Here is an 18,113-nt window from a genome sequence, read left to right as displayed (position 1 = left end):
GAGTTAGTAAAGTATCATAATATCTTTTATATAAGAACATAAGAGTAGCCATACACGGTCAGACCAATGGTCCATCTAACCCAGTATCCTGTTTTCCAAGTCAGGTCACAAATACCTTCCATTTGGAGACATTATTCTGAATAAAAATCAACTATAAGATTGTCTGATAGGTACCCAAAGCCTATGACCTAATATCTTAACCCTTACTCGTTTAACAACTGGCTTTTCAACTTGCAAGCTAGCACAGCAGCAGGTTAACATAATTTCATTTCCCGTTGCACTTCCAAATTCCCGGAACAAATTACATGCGAACCAATGATAAGCAAACGCTCCGATGACGTTTCCAGAGTAGGATAGGACACTTAACCCCAAGGAGGTTAGATCGAGAATCGAAGCTTCGTGTATCGTAGAAGGGGGGAAGCTGCTCGGCTTTCCATTGGTTGTCGATACCTGTCTTCCTGTGTCGTTATTGGCTGATAACGTTGTCAGTGAAGGCGCGGCCTGTAAGGAGGTGTGAGCAGGGACGTACTGCCAGCTGGGTGCTGCTGATTCTGAAGCCACTGGAGCCAAAGGAGGGAGGGGAGTCTCCTAGACCGGGGCGCCTGGCACAACGCAACCTATCTGGTGTGGGCGCGGTAAGTTCCGAGAGTGCCGGCGGGATAAATGGTTAGCTTGTGGCCTTGGCCGTTTCCCCTTCCCGCAGCACAGTCTTAGCACTGGTTCCCAGCAGTGTTTAACTCTGATGATGAAAACCTGGCATTTCTGACAATGTTGGATGTACAGCGCTGCGTAACCCGGGCAGCGCTTTAGAAATGTTAAGTAGTAGTAGTATTTTTCCACCCTTCTCCAGTTTTGAGTCTTGTCATTCTATAGTTTTTACTTTATATTGTATTTATGTGTCAGACAGTAATAAGATACAATGACATGTTCTGATAAACTATGCAAACTAAAAATAGATACAAACAGATTAATATAATAACGTAAGTCTTGAGAAATGTTAATGGCTACTACGGTACTACTTGACATTTCTAAAGCGCTACTAGGGTTACGCAGCGCTGTACAATTTAATATAGAAGGACAGTCCCTGCTCAAAGAGCTTACAATCTAAAGGACAAGTGTACAGTCAGTCAAGTAGGGGCAGTCAGATTGGGGCTCTGTATCCCTGATCTGTTAACAAGCCTTTTTGTACAGGGGGGGGGGGAGTTATTAAGGGGGCATCCAAGGAGTTATGCATAGGTCGGGAGAAAAATCTAATTCTTGGTCTTTACAGGAGGTGTACGTCATCTGAAAGTATTACATTAAACAAAGATTTTTTTTCCTTTTTAATTTAAAATACTTCAGCTCATATTTTGTTTCTTTTGGCAGCTTGAGAGGCCCTTTTATAAAGCAGTGGTAAGCCCAATGCGGGTTTACCTCGCAGCTCGCGCTAATCTGAAGGTATCACTGGCCCAATGAGGGTGCCGGTGATAATTCCAATCTGTGTGCTAGGGAAAATTGACCTGTATTTTTTAGTGAGGCACTAACCTGGCGGTAATCGGGTAGCACCGCACGCTAACCAGTTACTACTGGGTTGGTGCGGAAGCCTTTATTGCCATCTTAGAAGGGTGGTGGTTAGTGCTCCTCCCCCCCCCCCCCCCCCACATGGCCCCACAGATCAATCTTAATGCATGGCCATGGCAATTTTCAGCCTTTTTTACCTCCTATGGTAAAAAGGGCCTTGGCGTGTGGCAAAAATGACCCCTGCTACTAGCACAGGGGCCTTTCTACCGCAGCTTGATGAAAGAACCCCAAGGTGAATTACATTCAGTTTGATGCAGTAGTCAGAGAGTGGGTATTCTTTGGTAATTAGTTAATGCATGAATAATGCAGGAACCCTTCCTGCCTATGAAATGGGTGGTAAGTGCTCACATTGGTAACTTTAAAAATGGGTGCATCCTAATGGTAACATTAATGCAAGTGGAATATGAAGGGCGGAGTGGTGGGGGCGGTCCGCTCCGGGTGCATGCTGCAAGGGGATGCAGGGAGCGGCTGTTGTCTCCGCTGGTTCCCTGCTCCCTCTGACGTTACTTCCTGTTCCGGGGCAGGGAACCGGCGGACCTTACAGCCACACAAAGTCGATGTGCTGGAGGGTGCACAGCGGCGATCCGCCCCGGGTGGCAGCCGACAGAGGAACGCCGCTGATTAGTGCATGACCTATTAATGCAAAAATAAGAAAATGGTATATTTTATGGCTGCAGTAAAAATGGCCTTAGTGCACCAGAAAGACCCATATAAGGGCATGCTAAGGTTGCTTGCTGTTGCAGCTTAGTAAAAGGACCCCTTAGTGAATTGCTTAAGGTTATAAGGAGCATTGGTAGGCTTTGAACCCTGGTTTACACATTCACGTTTCTTCCCAGCTCCTGTAAGAGTTATGCTATGCCTCTATTGATGATGCTTTCTTTTCAGTGTAGATTCACACTGTTACTTACCTTTTCTAATTTTTTTTTTCTTTCAGTTTGGGATAAGAGGCTCGGTGTTTAATTTTTGAAAGGACTTTTAGGGGCTCAGAAGCTGGATGAGAATGACACACACACACTCTCACCGGTACCTAATACCTACCATACAGTCTATTTACTTGTAGTCCTTTCACTAAGCTGCGATAAAAAGTGGCCTGCGGTAGTGTGGGGGTGTGTTTGCTTGCTCTGGGCCATTTTTTTACCGCAGCTGGAAATAAAAGGCATTTTTTTTAATGGGGCAGTAAATGGCCATTCGCTGTTTACTGCCTGAGCTTTTACTGCCACTCATTGACTTGGTGGTAAGGGCACACGTGCTACTCGGGCGGTTATCGAGCAACGTGCTCCAATGTTGCTTTGCTGCCGATATCCACTGGGAAAGCCCCCTGCGGTAGAAAATAGAAAATTATTTTCTGTGTGAAACAGCGTGCACCAACTTTGAAACGACTGCAGGACGCCTGCGCTACTCCTGCAGTAGTGCAAATTTAGCGCTCACTACCCACTCGTTAGCTCTACTGCTGCTTAGTAAAAGGGTCCCTGAGCATTTTGATGGAATTGTGGCTTATAACTGGGAAAATTATAATAACTAGAGAATTCATAGAGAATGCAGGTTCATCTTAGCAGGTGTGATAAGAATTGTGGATGTGTTGTTGATAATGGAGTACAAAGTTCCAATGATTAGTTCCAAAGCATCCTATTTACCATCAAGTAAACATATTTTGTATGTGTGTGTTTAAATCGGAAAACTGTTTTATTATGCTTCTATTTTTACAAAGATTATGGAATGTAATTGACATATATGAATGGCCATACTGTGTCAGAGCAAAGGTCCGTTGAGCCCAGTATTCTATAGTGGCCAATGGAGTCCACAAGTACCTGGCAGGATCCCAGAAAGTAGATAGATTCTGTGCTGCTTGAACGCAGGGATAAGCAAGTGGCTTTCCCCAAATCTACACTGTTGTTAATGGTTTATGGTCTTTCCTCCAGGAACTTGTCCAAACCTCTCACACTCAGCTACACAAAGTACTTTTATTACATGCTCTGGCAACAAAATTTGAGAGGTTAATTGTGCATTGAGGGCCCCTTTTACTAAGCCGCATAAGCATCTATGCGTGCCCAATGTGTGTTAAAATGGAGTTACCGCTCGAATACCATGTGGCTCTTGCGGTAACTTTATTTTTGGATTCTTTACTGCTAGGTCAATGGCTGGCAGTAAGGTCTTAGACCCAAAATGGACACACGGCAATTTTGATTTTGCCACACGTCCACATTCGGCAAAAAATAGGTGTTTTTTACAGGCACGCTAAAAAATAGATCTGCGCGCGCGCGCCCCAAACCATGTCCTACACTACCGCAAGCCATTTTTCAGCGCACCTTAGTAAAAGGACCCCTGAATGAAGAAAATGAGATGTATTTGTATAATTTTGGATCTGTGTGACAATATGTAAAATAAGTAAGACTTAGTTGATTAAACATATTTTTAATTTGTCCAGAGCAAGGACAGGTCTTTTGTAATAAGCTACATAGGTTTTAGGTCCACCTCCACCTACCCTTCTCGCCTCCTTCCTGTACACATTAATTGATTTGATTTGCTTACTTTATTTATTTCTTGTCTATTAGATTGTAAGCTCTTTGAGCAGGGACTGTCTTTCTTCTATGTTTGTGCAGCGCTGCGTACGCCTTGTAGCGCTATAGAAATGCTAAATAGTAGTAGTAGTAGTAGATGCATTTGCTTAATTTTTTTTTCTGTTCTGGCAGTACTAAAAGAATATAGGCGCAAGAAAATATGACTGCATACACATGTAATGTGCTGCTTACTGCAGTCAGATCCAGGTAAGAAATTTTGTGAGAGTATATATTTTGTAAATCAAATGTATTTGTTTTTCATTTAGGTTATAATGTCCAATGAAGCACATATCTCTTATGTAAAAAAAAAAAGGCCCATATTAAATTCTCAGAGCTCATTATCGGCACCTGTTCTCTAATATTTTCATGTCGCCATTAATGAGATTGATTCAGTCCCTAAATTTAACACTATCTGTGCAGATGACATTCAGATTCTTACTCCATTTGATATGTCAAACCTGAATAAATATCACTTAATGAAAAGCTTGCTTCTGTCACATCCTGTTTGGAAATTAATAAGTTAATTTTTTTTTTCAAATTTCTTTTATTATTTTCCATTAGAAACATAACAGTATCCACACTATATCCTTGTACAGAGATTAGAATTTCTCTTTCAACTAACATGTTTCCAACTATGCAACCCAGATAAAACACAAACCTTGCTTTTGTTTTCTAGATAAGACACAGTTTCTCTTTGAGAATATTATTATAGCTAACTCACCAATATCTCGTTCAGCTTCGCTTCTAATATTAGAAGTAATATTAGATCCTAATTTCACACCTCATTCTCGTTTGTCAGCTATTATTAGTAAATGCTTTTAAAAGTTTAGATCATTCAGTTATTAAACATCTGAATGCAAAAACAATAAGAATGTTGGTCTGTGCTTTAGTTCTGTCCCATCTTGACTATTGTAATGTCTTATTTCAAGGTATTAATTCAGTAGACATCAGGCGAGTGCAACTAATCCAAAACATTGCTGTTAAATTAATCGCCTCTCTTCTTCAAGCAGAACATTGACTACCAATAGCTTATACGTTTCCATTTAAAGTTTGATGATGATTCATAAGGTATTATATTCTATTGAACTGCCATATTTATTTTGGTACTTGATTGCTTATTTCACATCTCGTACTCTGAAATCATCATAGCAAAAGTTATTGGTTATTCCTTCCTTTAGAGTCATTATCTTAGACACTACCCATTGTTCTATATTTAGCATTGGCGCTCCTACCCTTTGGAACCATCTCCCATTATATTAGAGCCCTCCCTTCAGAAATTTAAGATAGGCCTTAAAGCTTTTGAAGCATAATTGCTATCATTTGATGAACAGAAGGCGTGCCTGTGAGGACTGAGCCCTGGGACATGCAGCAGTGATGTTTGTTTAGTTGTTTAATTTTCATATATATATATATATATATATATATATATATATATATATATATATATATATATATAATTATTATTATTGAGAACAATAGCAGGTAACCAAATCATTTCACAAAACAATGTCAACAGCTCTACAAATAAAGCAAAAAGATAGCAAGCACAGCAATAACATGTTTACCAGAAATAGCCTCCCAATTCCCCCATCCCACCTACTGCACTTCATGCAGCTGAAATACTTTCAAAACAATAAGTCCACTCGAGGGCATCAGCTGAGAATCCTGTTGCGGGCTGCTGACTGCAATGTGTCCCAAAAGTGTTCCCAGGTGCATTGAAACTTTTCTCTCTTCAAACAAGAAAACTCAACAATTGTTAAACGTTCCATCGATAACAGCAAGATCTTCAGAACTCACCAAGAGTCATAAGTAGGTGGCCTTCAGTAATGCCAGTGCAATAATATTGATCTCTTCCCCAGCAACAATGCTTGATGTAGAAATCCAGTCAGCCCTGCCAGAATCGGTTTTGCAATCCCAAGAACATAAAATTAAATCATCTAAAAAGAAATAAAAGGGAGTGAAAAAGAGAAAACAGTAAAATAGTATATGTAAATAACAGTGGAAAACAAAAGGGTGGAAATGTAAATGTGATATGAAAAAAATGTGAAAATATATCACATAAAAAGCAACTACAAAGTTTAAAGATAAGATGTTGTATGCACTAGGAAGAAAGGTTCATGTGACAACCAAAGTAGTGTATGGTAGATAAGACTTTGTGCTAAATATTGAATGCATTTGGTTTAGAATTACAAAAAATGCTTGTAATCATCAATATCTATATTTTAAGCCATGTGGTTCCAAAGTTTGCAACTGAAACATCAATTTTTGTTCTTCACGGAACAACATGTTGTCTGTTATACTTCTGCGCCAGTTTTTTTTTTTTTTTTTTTTTTTTAGAACCCTAAACACAAAAAAAATTTAAATCTTGTATGGAGTGTCCTGTTGCTTTCCAGTGTGGGACTAAAGGTGTAGTTTCTACATTATGTCTGACAACTACGATGTTCAATTATTTGTGTTTTTATAGGTCTCTTAGTTTTTCTAACATAGCTAGAGGACATGGACATAACATGATGTAGATGACATTGGAAGAGGTACAGTCTGAACTAAGATTGAGTTTGTATGTTACCCCAGTTCTTGTATTGGTAAACTGTGTTCACACACACTACATTTTCCACATGTGGTGTGTCCAAGGGGTGCATCATCGGAGTTCTCAGGAGAAATGTTTTTAACAGGCAGAATGGGACCAAAATCTTTTTTTTTTTTTTTTTGTGCGAGAATATGCTATCACTATGCGCTTATTTTTGAAGCATTCATGTTTCTCTAAAATATGAAGTTTGAATATGTCTAAATAAGAGAATTTCAGTGTTCAAACAATATCTGGTATTGGTTTCTCAGATCTAGTAGATAATAGCTTATCTCTATCCTCAACCACTCTCTGTTGTATCCGTCTACTATATGTTTCTTCGGATATCCTCTATTTACAGATCTGTGGGTCATAATATTTGATGATCGAAATCTTAAAAATTAGTACATATTCTCGTCAAACGTAAAAATTGACACAACGGCTAATTTTTCTTAAATTGGTAATGATCATAGCTGGTAAAATGGAAGAATGCATTTCAGTCAGTATGTTTTCTAAATAAAGTAGTGGTGAAATGGCATGCATCTTTATGAATAAGTCCAAAAAGCAAATTTCCTTCTCATGATACTGTATTTTGAAATGAAGATTGGCATCTCTTGTGTTGAGCCAATTGAAGAACCCATCCAGTGATTATGTCCCCTTTCCAAATCACAAAGATATCTATGTATCTCATGTAGAAAAGAACTTGAGATTTGTAAGGATGATTTTCAAGAAATAATCTCTCAAAATGGGTGACATAAATTGGCAACATCTGGGGCCATGGTGAATTCCTTTGGGGTTCTACAGGGAAGGCTTTTACCAATTTCATCTGACTCCAGTCATTGAACCCCATGAATTCCAATCATAACTGAATATCTAAGGGGTCTGCCTAGGGATGTGCACTTCCCCAAGTAGACACATAAGGATTGTCATTTTATTCTAGTTAACCCTTCTCCTTGTCTATATCAGATCTCATATATTGTAACAAATTCCCCATACCTAAGAAATAGAGAGAATTAGAGACAGGTTCAAATATTCAATTCATTACTCACCCAAGCTAGGTTACATATGAAGCGTTGATTTATAAGAATATAATTAAATATTTAATATTCTTATGGGGAGATCTTCAACAGGGTGACATGCAGGTCAACCTCTGGTCGCAGACTGTCCCACTATAGGAAGGCTGAAGGCTATCAGCCATATTTATACTCTTGATTTACATTGAGTTCTATGAAGTTCTAAAAAAACTACTTTTGCACAGGTGTCCGATGATAGTTTTTTTTTAACACCAACCGCGGATTATTTTTACCCTTGGAAAAAATCCCCCGCCTTTTTCCGGCAGATGGGCAGCTGTTTTTGACCACAAATGTTCTTTCTCACTTCTGCTTTCTTTATGCACCTGATACACTAGGTTCTGAGCTATTTCTGTTCCAACTTGACAAATTATGCCAGCCAGAAACCGTTTATTAAAAGCTCTTTTGATTTCAATTAATTCTTGACCTGTATTTCCCAGCAACCCTTAGGCTGGGCAAAGCTCTTCCAGCAGGTCCCAAGCTGGGTAGTAGGCTTCAGGCCTGTACTATATTTATACAATGGTTGACCCATGGCCATGCCTTTAATCTGTTGATAAAAATTCTGTTGGAAACAAAAGTAGTTGTTAGTAAGTACCATGGTTGCCAGTGTGAGAATGCATTTGTTAGGAATGTGCTTATGAGTGATTCAGTTCTTGAGAGTTTCTTCAATGACCTGAAGAGCTTCATACTGAGGAATGTTGGTGTACAAAGAATCTATATCTAGGGTGACCATCAGAGTGTTAAGTTCACCATCAAAATCCTGTAGCAAATTGATCATGTGTAAGGAGTACTGAACGTAGGAAGGTATAAGAGGTATGTAAGGCCTGAGAAAGAAATCTGCAAAAATGGAATGCGGTTTCAAAACTGATCCATTTCCAGATATGATAGGTCTACCTGGGGGGTTGGTGAGTGATTTGTGGATCTTAGGTAACGGATAAATTTTAGGGATGGTAGGATTAGACACAAGGAGAAAATCAGCTTCTTTTGGTTAGATAAGCCTGTTTTGGATGCTAAATCAATAAGGGAATTGATGTCTTTTTGTAGGTCTGCAGTTAGAGGATAGAGGTGCATAATATCTTCTGTCACTCAATTGTGTATCTCAGAGACGTAGTCTGAGCGGTTTAAAATGACTATTCCATGTTCTTTGCCAAGCCCTGTAAAGCACTTCTCTTCTCTTGATAAATTTTATAACAACTATCTTAAGCAGATCTTGTTCTACACAGGCATTGCATTCTTGAATAAGTGGGTCTATAGGTCTTGTGGGATCCAAACAGAAGGCTTTTTTTTGTTTGTTTGTTTTTTTAACTACAGACATGTTGAGAAAATTTATTGAATGATCTGCAGTTTTCTTGAGAATTTGATAAGGTCTACATGTGTGAAAAGCATTGCATCTGGCTGTAGGCACAAAGGAAGACCCTTTTGTAGTACCAAAGTTGCAGTGGGATTGAGAGAAAAATCAGATAAATTGAAAACAGGAATGTCTACCTCCAACTGTCTCAACAGTATCCTCTGTTGGCTGGTATGTATAGTCGGCCTTTTCCCCTCTTCCCCTTCCTTTCCTTCACCCTCTGATTCACAGACTGTTCGTTTTTTCTTAATTTTTTCTATTATGCCTTTTCCTTTACCCTGTTTTTGAGTATATCATATGTATATTCATTTGGTACTCTCTTGATATTCCCTCTGGTGTATCCATTATTTGTATACATCATAACAATGTTTTAAATTTCTACATATGGATATTGTTTGCCCCCCCCCCCCCCCCCCCCCGGTGGCAGTTACTATTTCTATGACTGTAAAAATGTCCATACTTTTACATTTTGTCATCCTTGATAACAAGTGAAGCATATTTTTATTTTTCCTTCCTCACCCCACATTTATGTTTCAACAATTTTTATTGATGATATTATACGGATAACAGTACCCAGAAAAACATAATGTAAACTCTGATAATGAACACATTCACAGCTCAAGAAAAAAAAAAAAACCCCTCACATAGAGCATTATCATCAATGTTTTGGTATAGAACCCCCCTCCCCCCCCCTGCCAGCACTCTAAAACAGTCTACTTTGAACTCGTATGTTCCCCCAACCCATATCAAACTTCCACCACTCTCGAAATTTAGTAAGGAACAAATTGTTATCAAAAATTAGAACAGTAAAACAAACAGTAAAAGCCTTCCCTCCCCCCCCCCACCTACCCCCTCCCCTTGCTGAGAGAGATATCCAGACTTCCAACTTCTTACCACAAAGGATGGCCCCACCTCAATATATATCTAAAGCGAGTTCACCACTGAACTCCGCCCTTTAGGAGACAGGCTGTGAATATATGGCCCCCAAATATCTAGAAACCGCCTCTGCCGCCCAGGGGAGCTGCCCACACCTCTCCTCTCAAACAACATAAACTCGTGTAGTTTGTTTCGCCAATGCCAGAAATCCGGAGGGGTCTCCGCCACCCACTGGCTCAGTATTAGCCTCTTACCAATCAAAAAGGCCTTCCGAACCAATTGACGGGCCGAGCCCCCCTGTAAAAGGAAAGCTTCATATTTGTCTAACAAAATTCCCATCGGAGAGCACATGATTCTCGAGTCCAAAAGATCTGCCAGATATTGAGCAATGGAGTCCCAAAAATGTCTCACTTTATAGCAGCTCCACAAACAATGAAAAAGAGATCCCGGAGCCCTCCCACATAAGGGCGTAGAAATTCCCCCCATCTTGAATATCTGAGCCTTCGTTAAATAGGCCCTATGGAGAATACGATATTGGCACTCTCTAAGCCCTGCACTACCCGCCAAACTCCGTATCCTGGCCGTCAAAACATCAAAGTCTAAAGTGATATGTGGTCTCTCCAAATCCCCTGCCCACCTCTGTCAAATATGCTCCCGATCCTTGGGCGCCAGAAACTTCCCTAACACTTTGTGCAACCCAGAAATAGAAAGACGTTCACTCTGTACCGAATGGAAAAACTGCCTCAAAAGACGACAGTGCCCAGAGCCCAGGGCCTCTGTCTCCAATGAATCCACATAGTGTTTTAACTGGGCATGGGGCAAAAGCACCTCCCATATCATATCCTAACCCCAGTGCCCCCAGATTCAACATTAAAACTTGCCGGTTCAACACATGTTCAAACCGAGTTATCCTATGTCGCGCCCATATCCGAAAAACCGCATTCTCCGAAACAGCGAGTTACCTTGAATAGGAAGAAGATCTGAGGTGCACCGACTCAGGCCAAACATCCGCATCATATCTCTCCAAAGAGTCCGTAGAGGGAGTACTAGTATACTGGAACGCAAATCAGGAGGAAGTGACTTGCTGGGAGCCTGCAAAAGAAAATGAAAATGACACGGCGCATAGTATTGGCTTTCCAACCGTCTCCAAGTATAATCATCTCGCGTCAAAAACCAGTCACCAAGGTAACGCAGGAGACAAGCCCAATTATACCTCCTCAAATCCGGGAGCCCCAGGCCGCCTCCTCTCCATGTCCCTTGCAGCATGTGCAACAGTAATTTCGCCTTCCTACCTCCCCAACAGAAATGCCTAATCACCTTTGTCAACAGAGTCAGATCCCTTGTTTTCAAATAAAGGGGCAGCATATGTAATAGGTATAACCACCTAGGGAACTCCACCATTCTGAATAGCTGAATCCACCCACTAAGAGATAGTGGTAAAGACTGCCAAGCATGCAGTCTCTCCGTTGTGGCTCTCAACAATCTAGAGACATTCAGGCTATACAATTCTGAGACTGTCATCGATATATGTAGGCCCAGGTATTTAAAAGATCCCGGCACCCATCGAAGAGGAAATTCCTCGCCCCACGCCTGCCTTAGGTCCTCCATCGAGGACAATGCCAGTGATTTACTGTAATTGAGACGGAACCCCGCAAAATCTCCAAATTCAGTAAATAGTTCCAAGAGAGCCGGTAGAGAAGAGCGCGGCTCTGTGAGATGTACAAGCAAGTCGTCTGCGAAAGCAGAGAGCAAGAACTCGAAATCTCCTATCTGTACACCCTTAATCTCTGGGTGCTGTATCATTTCACGGAGAAGAGGAGACAAGGGACATCCCTGCCTCGTCCCTCTATAAATCCGGAAGGATCTCGAATGTTCTCCATTTACCCACACATAGGCCTTCGGCTCCGAGTATAAGACCTTGATAGCCTCTAGAAAAAAACCCTCAAAACCATAAGAGCGTAAGATAGCAAACACATACGACCAACTGACCCGGTCAAACGCCTTTTCCGCGTCAAAGCTAACTGAAAGCGACGGTAGGCGTTTCCGGGCTACAACTTCCAGAGAAGTCAATAGAGATCGAACATTTTTCACTGCTGTCCTCCCCCTCACAAAACCCACCTGGGACTCCTCAACCAGGGGCGGTAAGACTATGGCTAATATATTGGCTAAGATTTTAGCATATAATTTCGCGTCCACGTTGATTAGAGAAATGGGTCTGTAAGATTCAGGGTCCACCACGCTCTTCCCTTCTTTAGGTATCACAACAATTTGAGCCTCCTGAAATGTACCAGGGAGTGTCTGCGTAGCCACCATCGAGTTGAACAAAGCCAATAAAGGCCCCTGAACCTGATCAAAAAACTGCTTATAAAATTCTACTCTATAACCATCAGGTCCAGGAGCTTTGTGAGAAGCACTCTGTTGTAAAGCCAACATCAGTTCCCCCTCAGTAAATGGTGCATTCAAACACTCCCTCTGCCGATCAGAGAGGCTAGGTAAAACCAAGTTGTCTAAATACAGAGTACTATCTAACACTACATCCTGATCCGAGGCATATAACGCCTCATAAAACTGACCAAAAGTGTCCGCAATATCCCCAGCCTCTCTCATCATCCTCCCATCCCTAGCCTTTAACTGCGAAACCCGATTGACCCCCTCCTTCCTACGAACCATCCTAGCCAACATGCGCCCCGCCCTATTACCATATTGGAACAGACGATATTTATAATAGAGCTGAGTCTTGGTCGCCCGTTGATGCAATAATTCATTCAGTTCTTTCTGCGCCTCCAACAAAGCCATTCTACGTGAAACCGTAGGCGAGTGCCCGTATGCTCTCCGCAGCCTCTGGACCAAAACTCCCAGACGAACAATTTCTCTATCCCTCATTCTCCTCTTATGTGTTGAGTAGGAAATAATATCTCCTCGTAACACAACCTTTGCTGTTTCCCAGAACAGAGCTGGTCCTCACCCCACATTTAACTATTATATAGCTCCATACATTTTATTACCCCCTTTTTTCTTCTTTATATAATTTTTCTCTGTATTATGAGTTAACACTGTGTTCTCTATATGAGTGTCATCGTATATCCATTTCTATATTGTTTTTCTCCATACAAGTGCTATTGTATATCTACATCTTTATATGTCTGTTTTTTTTATTATAGGCTTTGCATGCACATATATATACATAAAATCCTTTTCTCCCTCATGTAAGATTTTCCACAGTACTTTTTCTCACTTGTACTTATAACCTGAAACAAGGTAACATTGATCCATTACATCACAAGATTAGTGGTATAGTGCCTCTATTCCTTTTTTTTTATGTCGTATTAATTGATGTATCAGATTAAGAAGATGTTTACTGTTTATCATCACCTCTTTGTATATATCCACATGTATTTATCTATTTGTATATGTAGTCTTATTTTTATTTTTTTCATCATGTTTAAATGAGTGTGTACTGCTTCACAAATTTACTTTCTTTTAAGAAGTTTTGAAGTTTTTTTTTGTTTATATATCCTTTATTGTTTATATTATATGATTTTTTTTTAGTTGTTAAATGTTTTGTAGACTCCTGAGGCAGGTGTGTTGGCGCCGAAACACAGCAGCTGTATCAAGTCATTTGGTGTTTCTCAATCAAAGGTTTTGAATTCATACGTATGTCTTCCTTGTTGTTTGGAAAGAGCCAACTTGTCCTGCTGTTCTTCTGTCTGAGAGTTGCAGATGACATCTAGTATTTGGGACAGGCAGCTGATCACAGAAAGCTGTGCCCTACTAGGGACAATATATGGGAGTAAAGCAAACTTATATTCTATTTCCTAAAACTTCGCATTAGGCAATAGGTTCTGAACTGCCTATACATATTCTCAGTGCTTTTTTTGTAGAAAAAAAGGTGCCGGTACTCATTGTGGGCGGGGTCACCACACATGGCACCGCCCCTATTATAGCCACACCCACATTAGCCACACCCCTTATACCAGCCATAGCGCATATAAACAGACATCATTGAAAATATTATACTAGTATAGGAGAAAAAATAATGTGATTTTTTTTCATTATAAATAATTTCTGTAAGCTGTTACAGCTCCAGTATATCCAGTGCAAAATAAGACAAATTCCAAATACTAAAATGAAAATAAAATGATTTTTTTCTACCTTTGTTGTCTGGTGACTTTGTTTTTCTATCCATATTGGTCCCAGTCTCTGATTCTGCTGCTCTCTATCTGTTCTCTTAACTCCGTTTCCAGGGCTTCCTTTCCATTTATTTCTTTACTTTCCTCCTTTCTTCTTCTTTTGTTGCCCTGCATCCATAAGTAAAAGCTGGGTCCTCCTCCATGGAATTGACTGGAGGAGGTATAACATGGTTCCAGCTTTTGCCTATTTTCTCCATCCATGTGCAGTTTTTCTCCTCTCTTCCCTTTCCCTCATCTCCATCCATGCGCATCTTCTTTTTTCTTTCCTCCCCTCCATTCATGTCCAGCACTTCTCCTCTCTCTTTCCCTCCATCCATGTCCAGCATTTCTCATCTCTCTTCCCTCATCTGTATCCATATAAAGCAATAATTCTCTCTCCCCTCTCCTCCATCCAAGTCAGCATTTCTCCTCTCTCCTAGCCAACTCCTCCATCCATCCATGTCCAGCAATTCTCCTCTATCTCCTGCTCCCCTCTCCATCCATTTCTAGCATTTCTCCTCTCTCCCCTCTCATCCATGTCCAGCAATTCTTTCTTCCCTGTCCTCCCCTCCCCGTCCAGCGATTCTCCTCTCTCCCCTCCATGTCCAGAAATTCTCTCTTCCCTGTCCTCCCCTCCCCGTCCAGCGATACTCCTCTCTCCCCTCCATGTCCAGCAATTATCTCATCCCTGCCCTCCCATCAATGTCCAGCAATTCTCTCTCCCCTGCCCTTCCCTCCCATCCCATGTCCAGCAATTCTCTCCCCTGCCCTTCCCTCCCATGTCCAGCAATTCTCTCTCCCTTGCCCTTCCCTCCCATCCCATGTCCAGCAATTCTCTCTCCCCTGCCCTTCCCCCCCATCCCATTGATTTCCAGCAATTCTCTTTCCCCTGCCCTTCTCTCCCATCCCGTCCAGCAATTCTCTCTCCCCTGCCCTTCCCATGTCCAGCAATTCTCTCTCCCCTGCCCTTCCCATGTCCAGCAATTCTCTCTCCCCTGCCCTTCCCTCCCATCCCATTGATTTCCAGCAATTCTCTCTCCCCTGCCCTTCCCTCCCATCCCATGTCCAGCAATTCTCTCTCCCCTGCCCTTCCCATGTCCAGCAATTCTCTCTCCCTTGCCTTCCCTCCCATCCCATGTCCAGCAATTCTCTCTCCCCTGCCCTTCCCTCCCATCCCATTGATTTCCAGCAATTCTCTCTCCCCTGCCCTTCCCTCCCATCCCATGTCCAGCAATTCTCTCTCCCCTGCCCTTCCCATGTCCAGCAATTCTCTCTCCCCTGCCCTCCCCTCCCATCCCATTGATTTCCAGCAATTCTCTTTCCCCTGCCCTTCTCTCCCATCCCGTCCAGCAATTCTCTCTCCCCTGCCCTTCCCTCCCATCCCATTGATTTCCAGCAATTCTCTCTCCCCTGCCCTTCCCATGTCCAGCAATTCTCTCTCCCTTGCCCTTCCCTCCCATCCCATGTCCAGCAATTCTCTCTCCCCTGCCCTTCCCTCCCATCTCATTGATTTCCAGCAATTCTCTTTCCCCTGCCCTTCTCTCCCATCCCGTCCAGCAATTCTCTCTCCCCTGCCCTTCCCTCCCATCTCATTGATTTCCAGCAATTCTCTCTCCCCTGCCCTTCCCTCCCATCTCATTGATTTCCAGCAATTCTCTTTCCCCTGCCCTTCTCTCCCATCCCGTCCAGCAATTCTCTCTCCCCTGCCCTTCCCTCCCATCTCATTGATTTCCAGCAATTCTCTTTCCCCTGCCCTTCTCTCCCATCCCGTCCAGCAATTCTCTCTACCCTGCCCTTCCCATGCCCAGCAATTCTCTCTCCCCTGCCCTTCCCATGTCCAGCAATTCTCTCTCCCCTGCCCTTCCCTCCCATCCCATTGATTTCCAGCAATTCTCTCTCCCCTGCCCTTCCCTCCCATTGATTTCCAGCGATTCTCCCTCCCCTCCCCTCCCATTACTTCCAGCGATTCTCCGCCTCTCTCATGCCCTCCCATCGACGTGCAGCGATTTTTCCGTCCCTCCCCTACCCTCACCTCTCTCATATCCAGCGATTCTTCGTCCCTCAGCGTCCTCCTTCACTGCCTGCCAGCCACTCGGACTCAGAAGCGAACGGTGCAGGCAGCGATTGCCTGGCAGCGTCGTAGCTTCCCTCTGCAAGTCCCGCCTATGCGTAAACAGGAAGTTGTAGGCGGGACTTGCAGAGGGAAGCTACGACGCTGCCAGCCAATCGCTGCCTGCACCGTTCGCTTCTGAGTCCGACTGGCTGGCAGGCAGTGAAGGAGGACGCTGAGGGACGAAGAATCGCTGGATATGAGAGAGGTGAGGGTAGGGGAGGGACGGAAAAATCGCTGCACGTCGATGGGAGGGCATGAGAGAGGCGGAGAATCGCTAGAAGTAATGGGAGGGGAGGGGAGGGGAGGAGGAGAAAAAGGTGCCGGTACGCCGTACCGTTGCGTACCGGCACAAAAAAAGCACTGCATGTTCTTGAATTTGAGATCCAATTACTGTCACCACAAGCTCCAGTGACCATTGAGAAGCCAAATTAGTGGTGTCCCTAAAATATCTATGATGATAGGTCAATGGTACCTTGTTTTGTGAGCCCAGTGTGAGTGCCGTGTAAGAGTATCTTGTACATCCTTACTGAGATTGACCAATGCCCAGGCTACGCACATAGGGGTCCTTTTACTAAGCTACGGTAAAAAGTGGCCTGCGGTAGTGTGGGCACATGTTTTTGGCACACGCTGAGCCATTTTTTTTACCGCAGTTGGGGGGGGGGGGGGGGGGGAAAGCATTTTTCAATGGGGCAATAAATGGCCGTGTGCTAAAATGAAAGGTAGTGCATGGCTATTTACTGCTGAGTGTTGTATTTGGTCGTGAGTCTTTGGACCTGGACCGAAGTCTAGGGCAGACTGAGGCTATGCTAGTACAGAGACAAAAGGCTACGAAGCCCAGCACACTCATGGAAACCAGAGAGCACCACCAGAAAGGAAAGATAGAACACTCGTATGGGCTGCAAGGCCAAACTGGAACCCACATGTAGCACAATACAAGTGTACGGGCCACAAGGCCAAACTGGAACCCAAACAAACAAGAAGGAAGGGGAAGAGTAATAGACCAAAATTCCCAGAAGGGAATACTAAACAGGCTGCGCACACAACGCGAAAGGTCACGAGACCCAAACACACAGGTACTAACAGTAACAACATCAACAAGTAAAAGGGAAACCACACAGAGGCAGCTCAGGGTTGTGCCAGAACCAACAGCTTAGACAGAGGAGCAGCCCAAACAGATTCAGCAAGTGAAGGGTTAAAGGGAAAACACACACACACACACAGCTCATAGCTGAGCTACATCACAGCTAGATGAAGGCGCAAGCTCTCTCAGACTCAAAACAGCAAACGCAGAAAGTAAAGGGTTAAAGGCTAACCACACAAAACAGCTCACAGCTGAGCAACAGCACAGCTAGATGAAGGCGCAAGCTCTCTCAGACTCAAAACAGCAAACGCAGAAAGTAAAGGGTTAAAGGCTAACCACACAAAACAGCTCACAGCTGAGCAACAGCACAGCTAGATGAAGGCGCAAGCTCCCACACACGCAAACAGCAAATGCAGAAAGTAAGGGGTAAAAGGCAACCTACACAGAGAAACAACTCACAGCTGAGCAAAAGCACAGCTAGACAAAGGAGCAAGCTCCCACAGACTCAAACAACAAATACAGAAAGTAAAGGGTTAAAGGCTTACCACAGAGAGAGAGAACACTCACACTGTGCCACAGACAGCGGAGAATCACAAGGTAAGCTCACTGCTGAGGGAAATAACGCTAGAGCATCCTATGCAAGCAGAGGTAGGTTTAAATAGGTCTGACATCATCTGCCTCAGACGTCAGCCCAATCCCTGACGTAGCCAGTCAGGACCGAGACCCGGTCGCTACCATGCTTGTCCAAGTAGAATCATAATACTGAGCCCTTACC

The 18,113-nt window shown here is 42.9% G+C and overlaps 1 protein-coding gene across 7 annotated transcripts in view; it reads left to right on the top strand.

The window, feature by feature from the left end:
• Positions 1-434: 434 nt before the first annotated feature.
• The window catches only part of LETM2 (leucine zipper and EF-hand containing transmembrane protein 2), an 84,260-nt gene continuing 66,581 nt past the window's right edge, over positions 435-18,113 (top strand). For 2 of the 7 annotated variants that reach the window (XM_030201929.1, XM_030201930.1), the window contains exons 1-2: positions 436-635; positions 4,251-4,325. In XM_030201929.1, the coding sequence (XP_030057789.1) occupies positions 4,279-4,325 (47 nt within the window). In that variant the 5' untranslated portion in view covers positions 436-635; positions 4,251-4,278. The other 5 variants (XM_030201924.1, XM_030201923.1, XM_030201925.1 and 2 more) reach the window with 5 other exon arrangements.

Source organism: Microcaecilia unicolor, chromosome 4 (genome assembly GCF_901765095.1).
Source record: "Microcaecilia unicolor chromosome 4, aMicUni1.1, whole genome shotgun sequence".
Classification (NCBI taxonomy): domain Eukaryota; kingdom Metazoa; phylum Chordata; class Amphibia; order Gymnophiona; family Siphonopidae; genus Microcaecilia; species Microcaecilia unicolor.
Note: the sequence above shows the minus strand (reverse complement) of the source record. Positions and strands in the feature narration are given on the sequence as shown.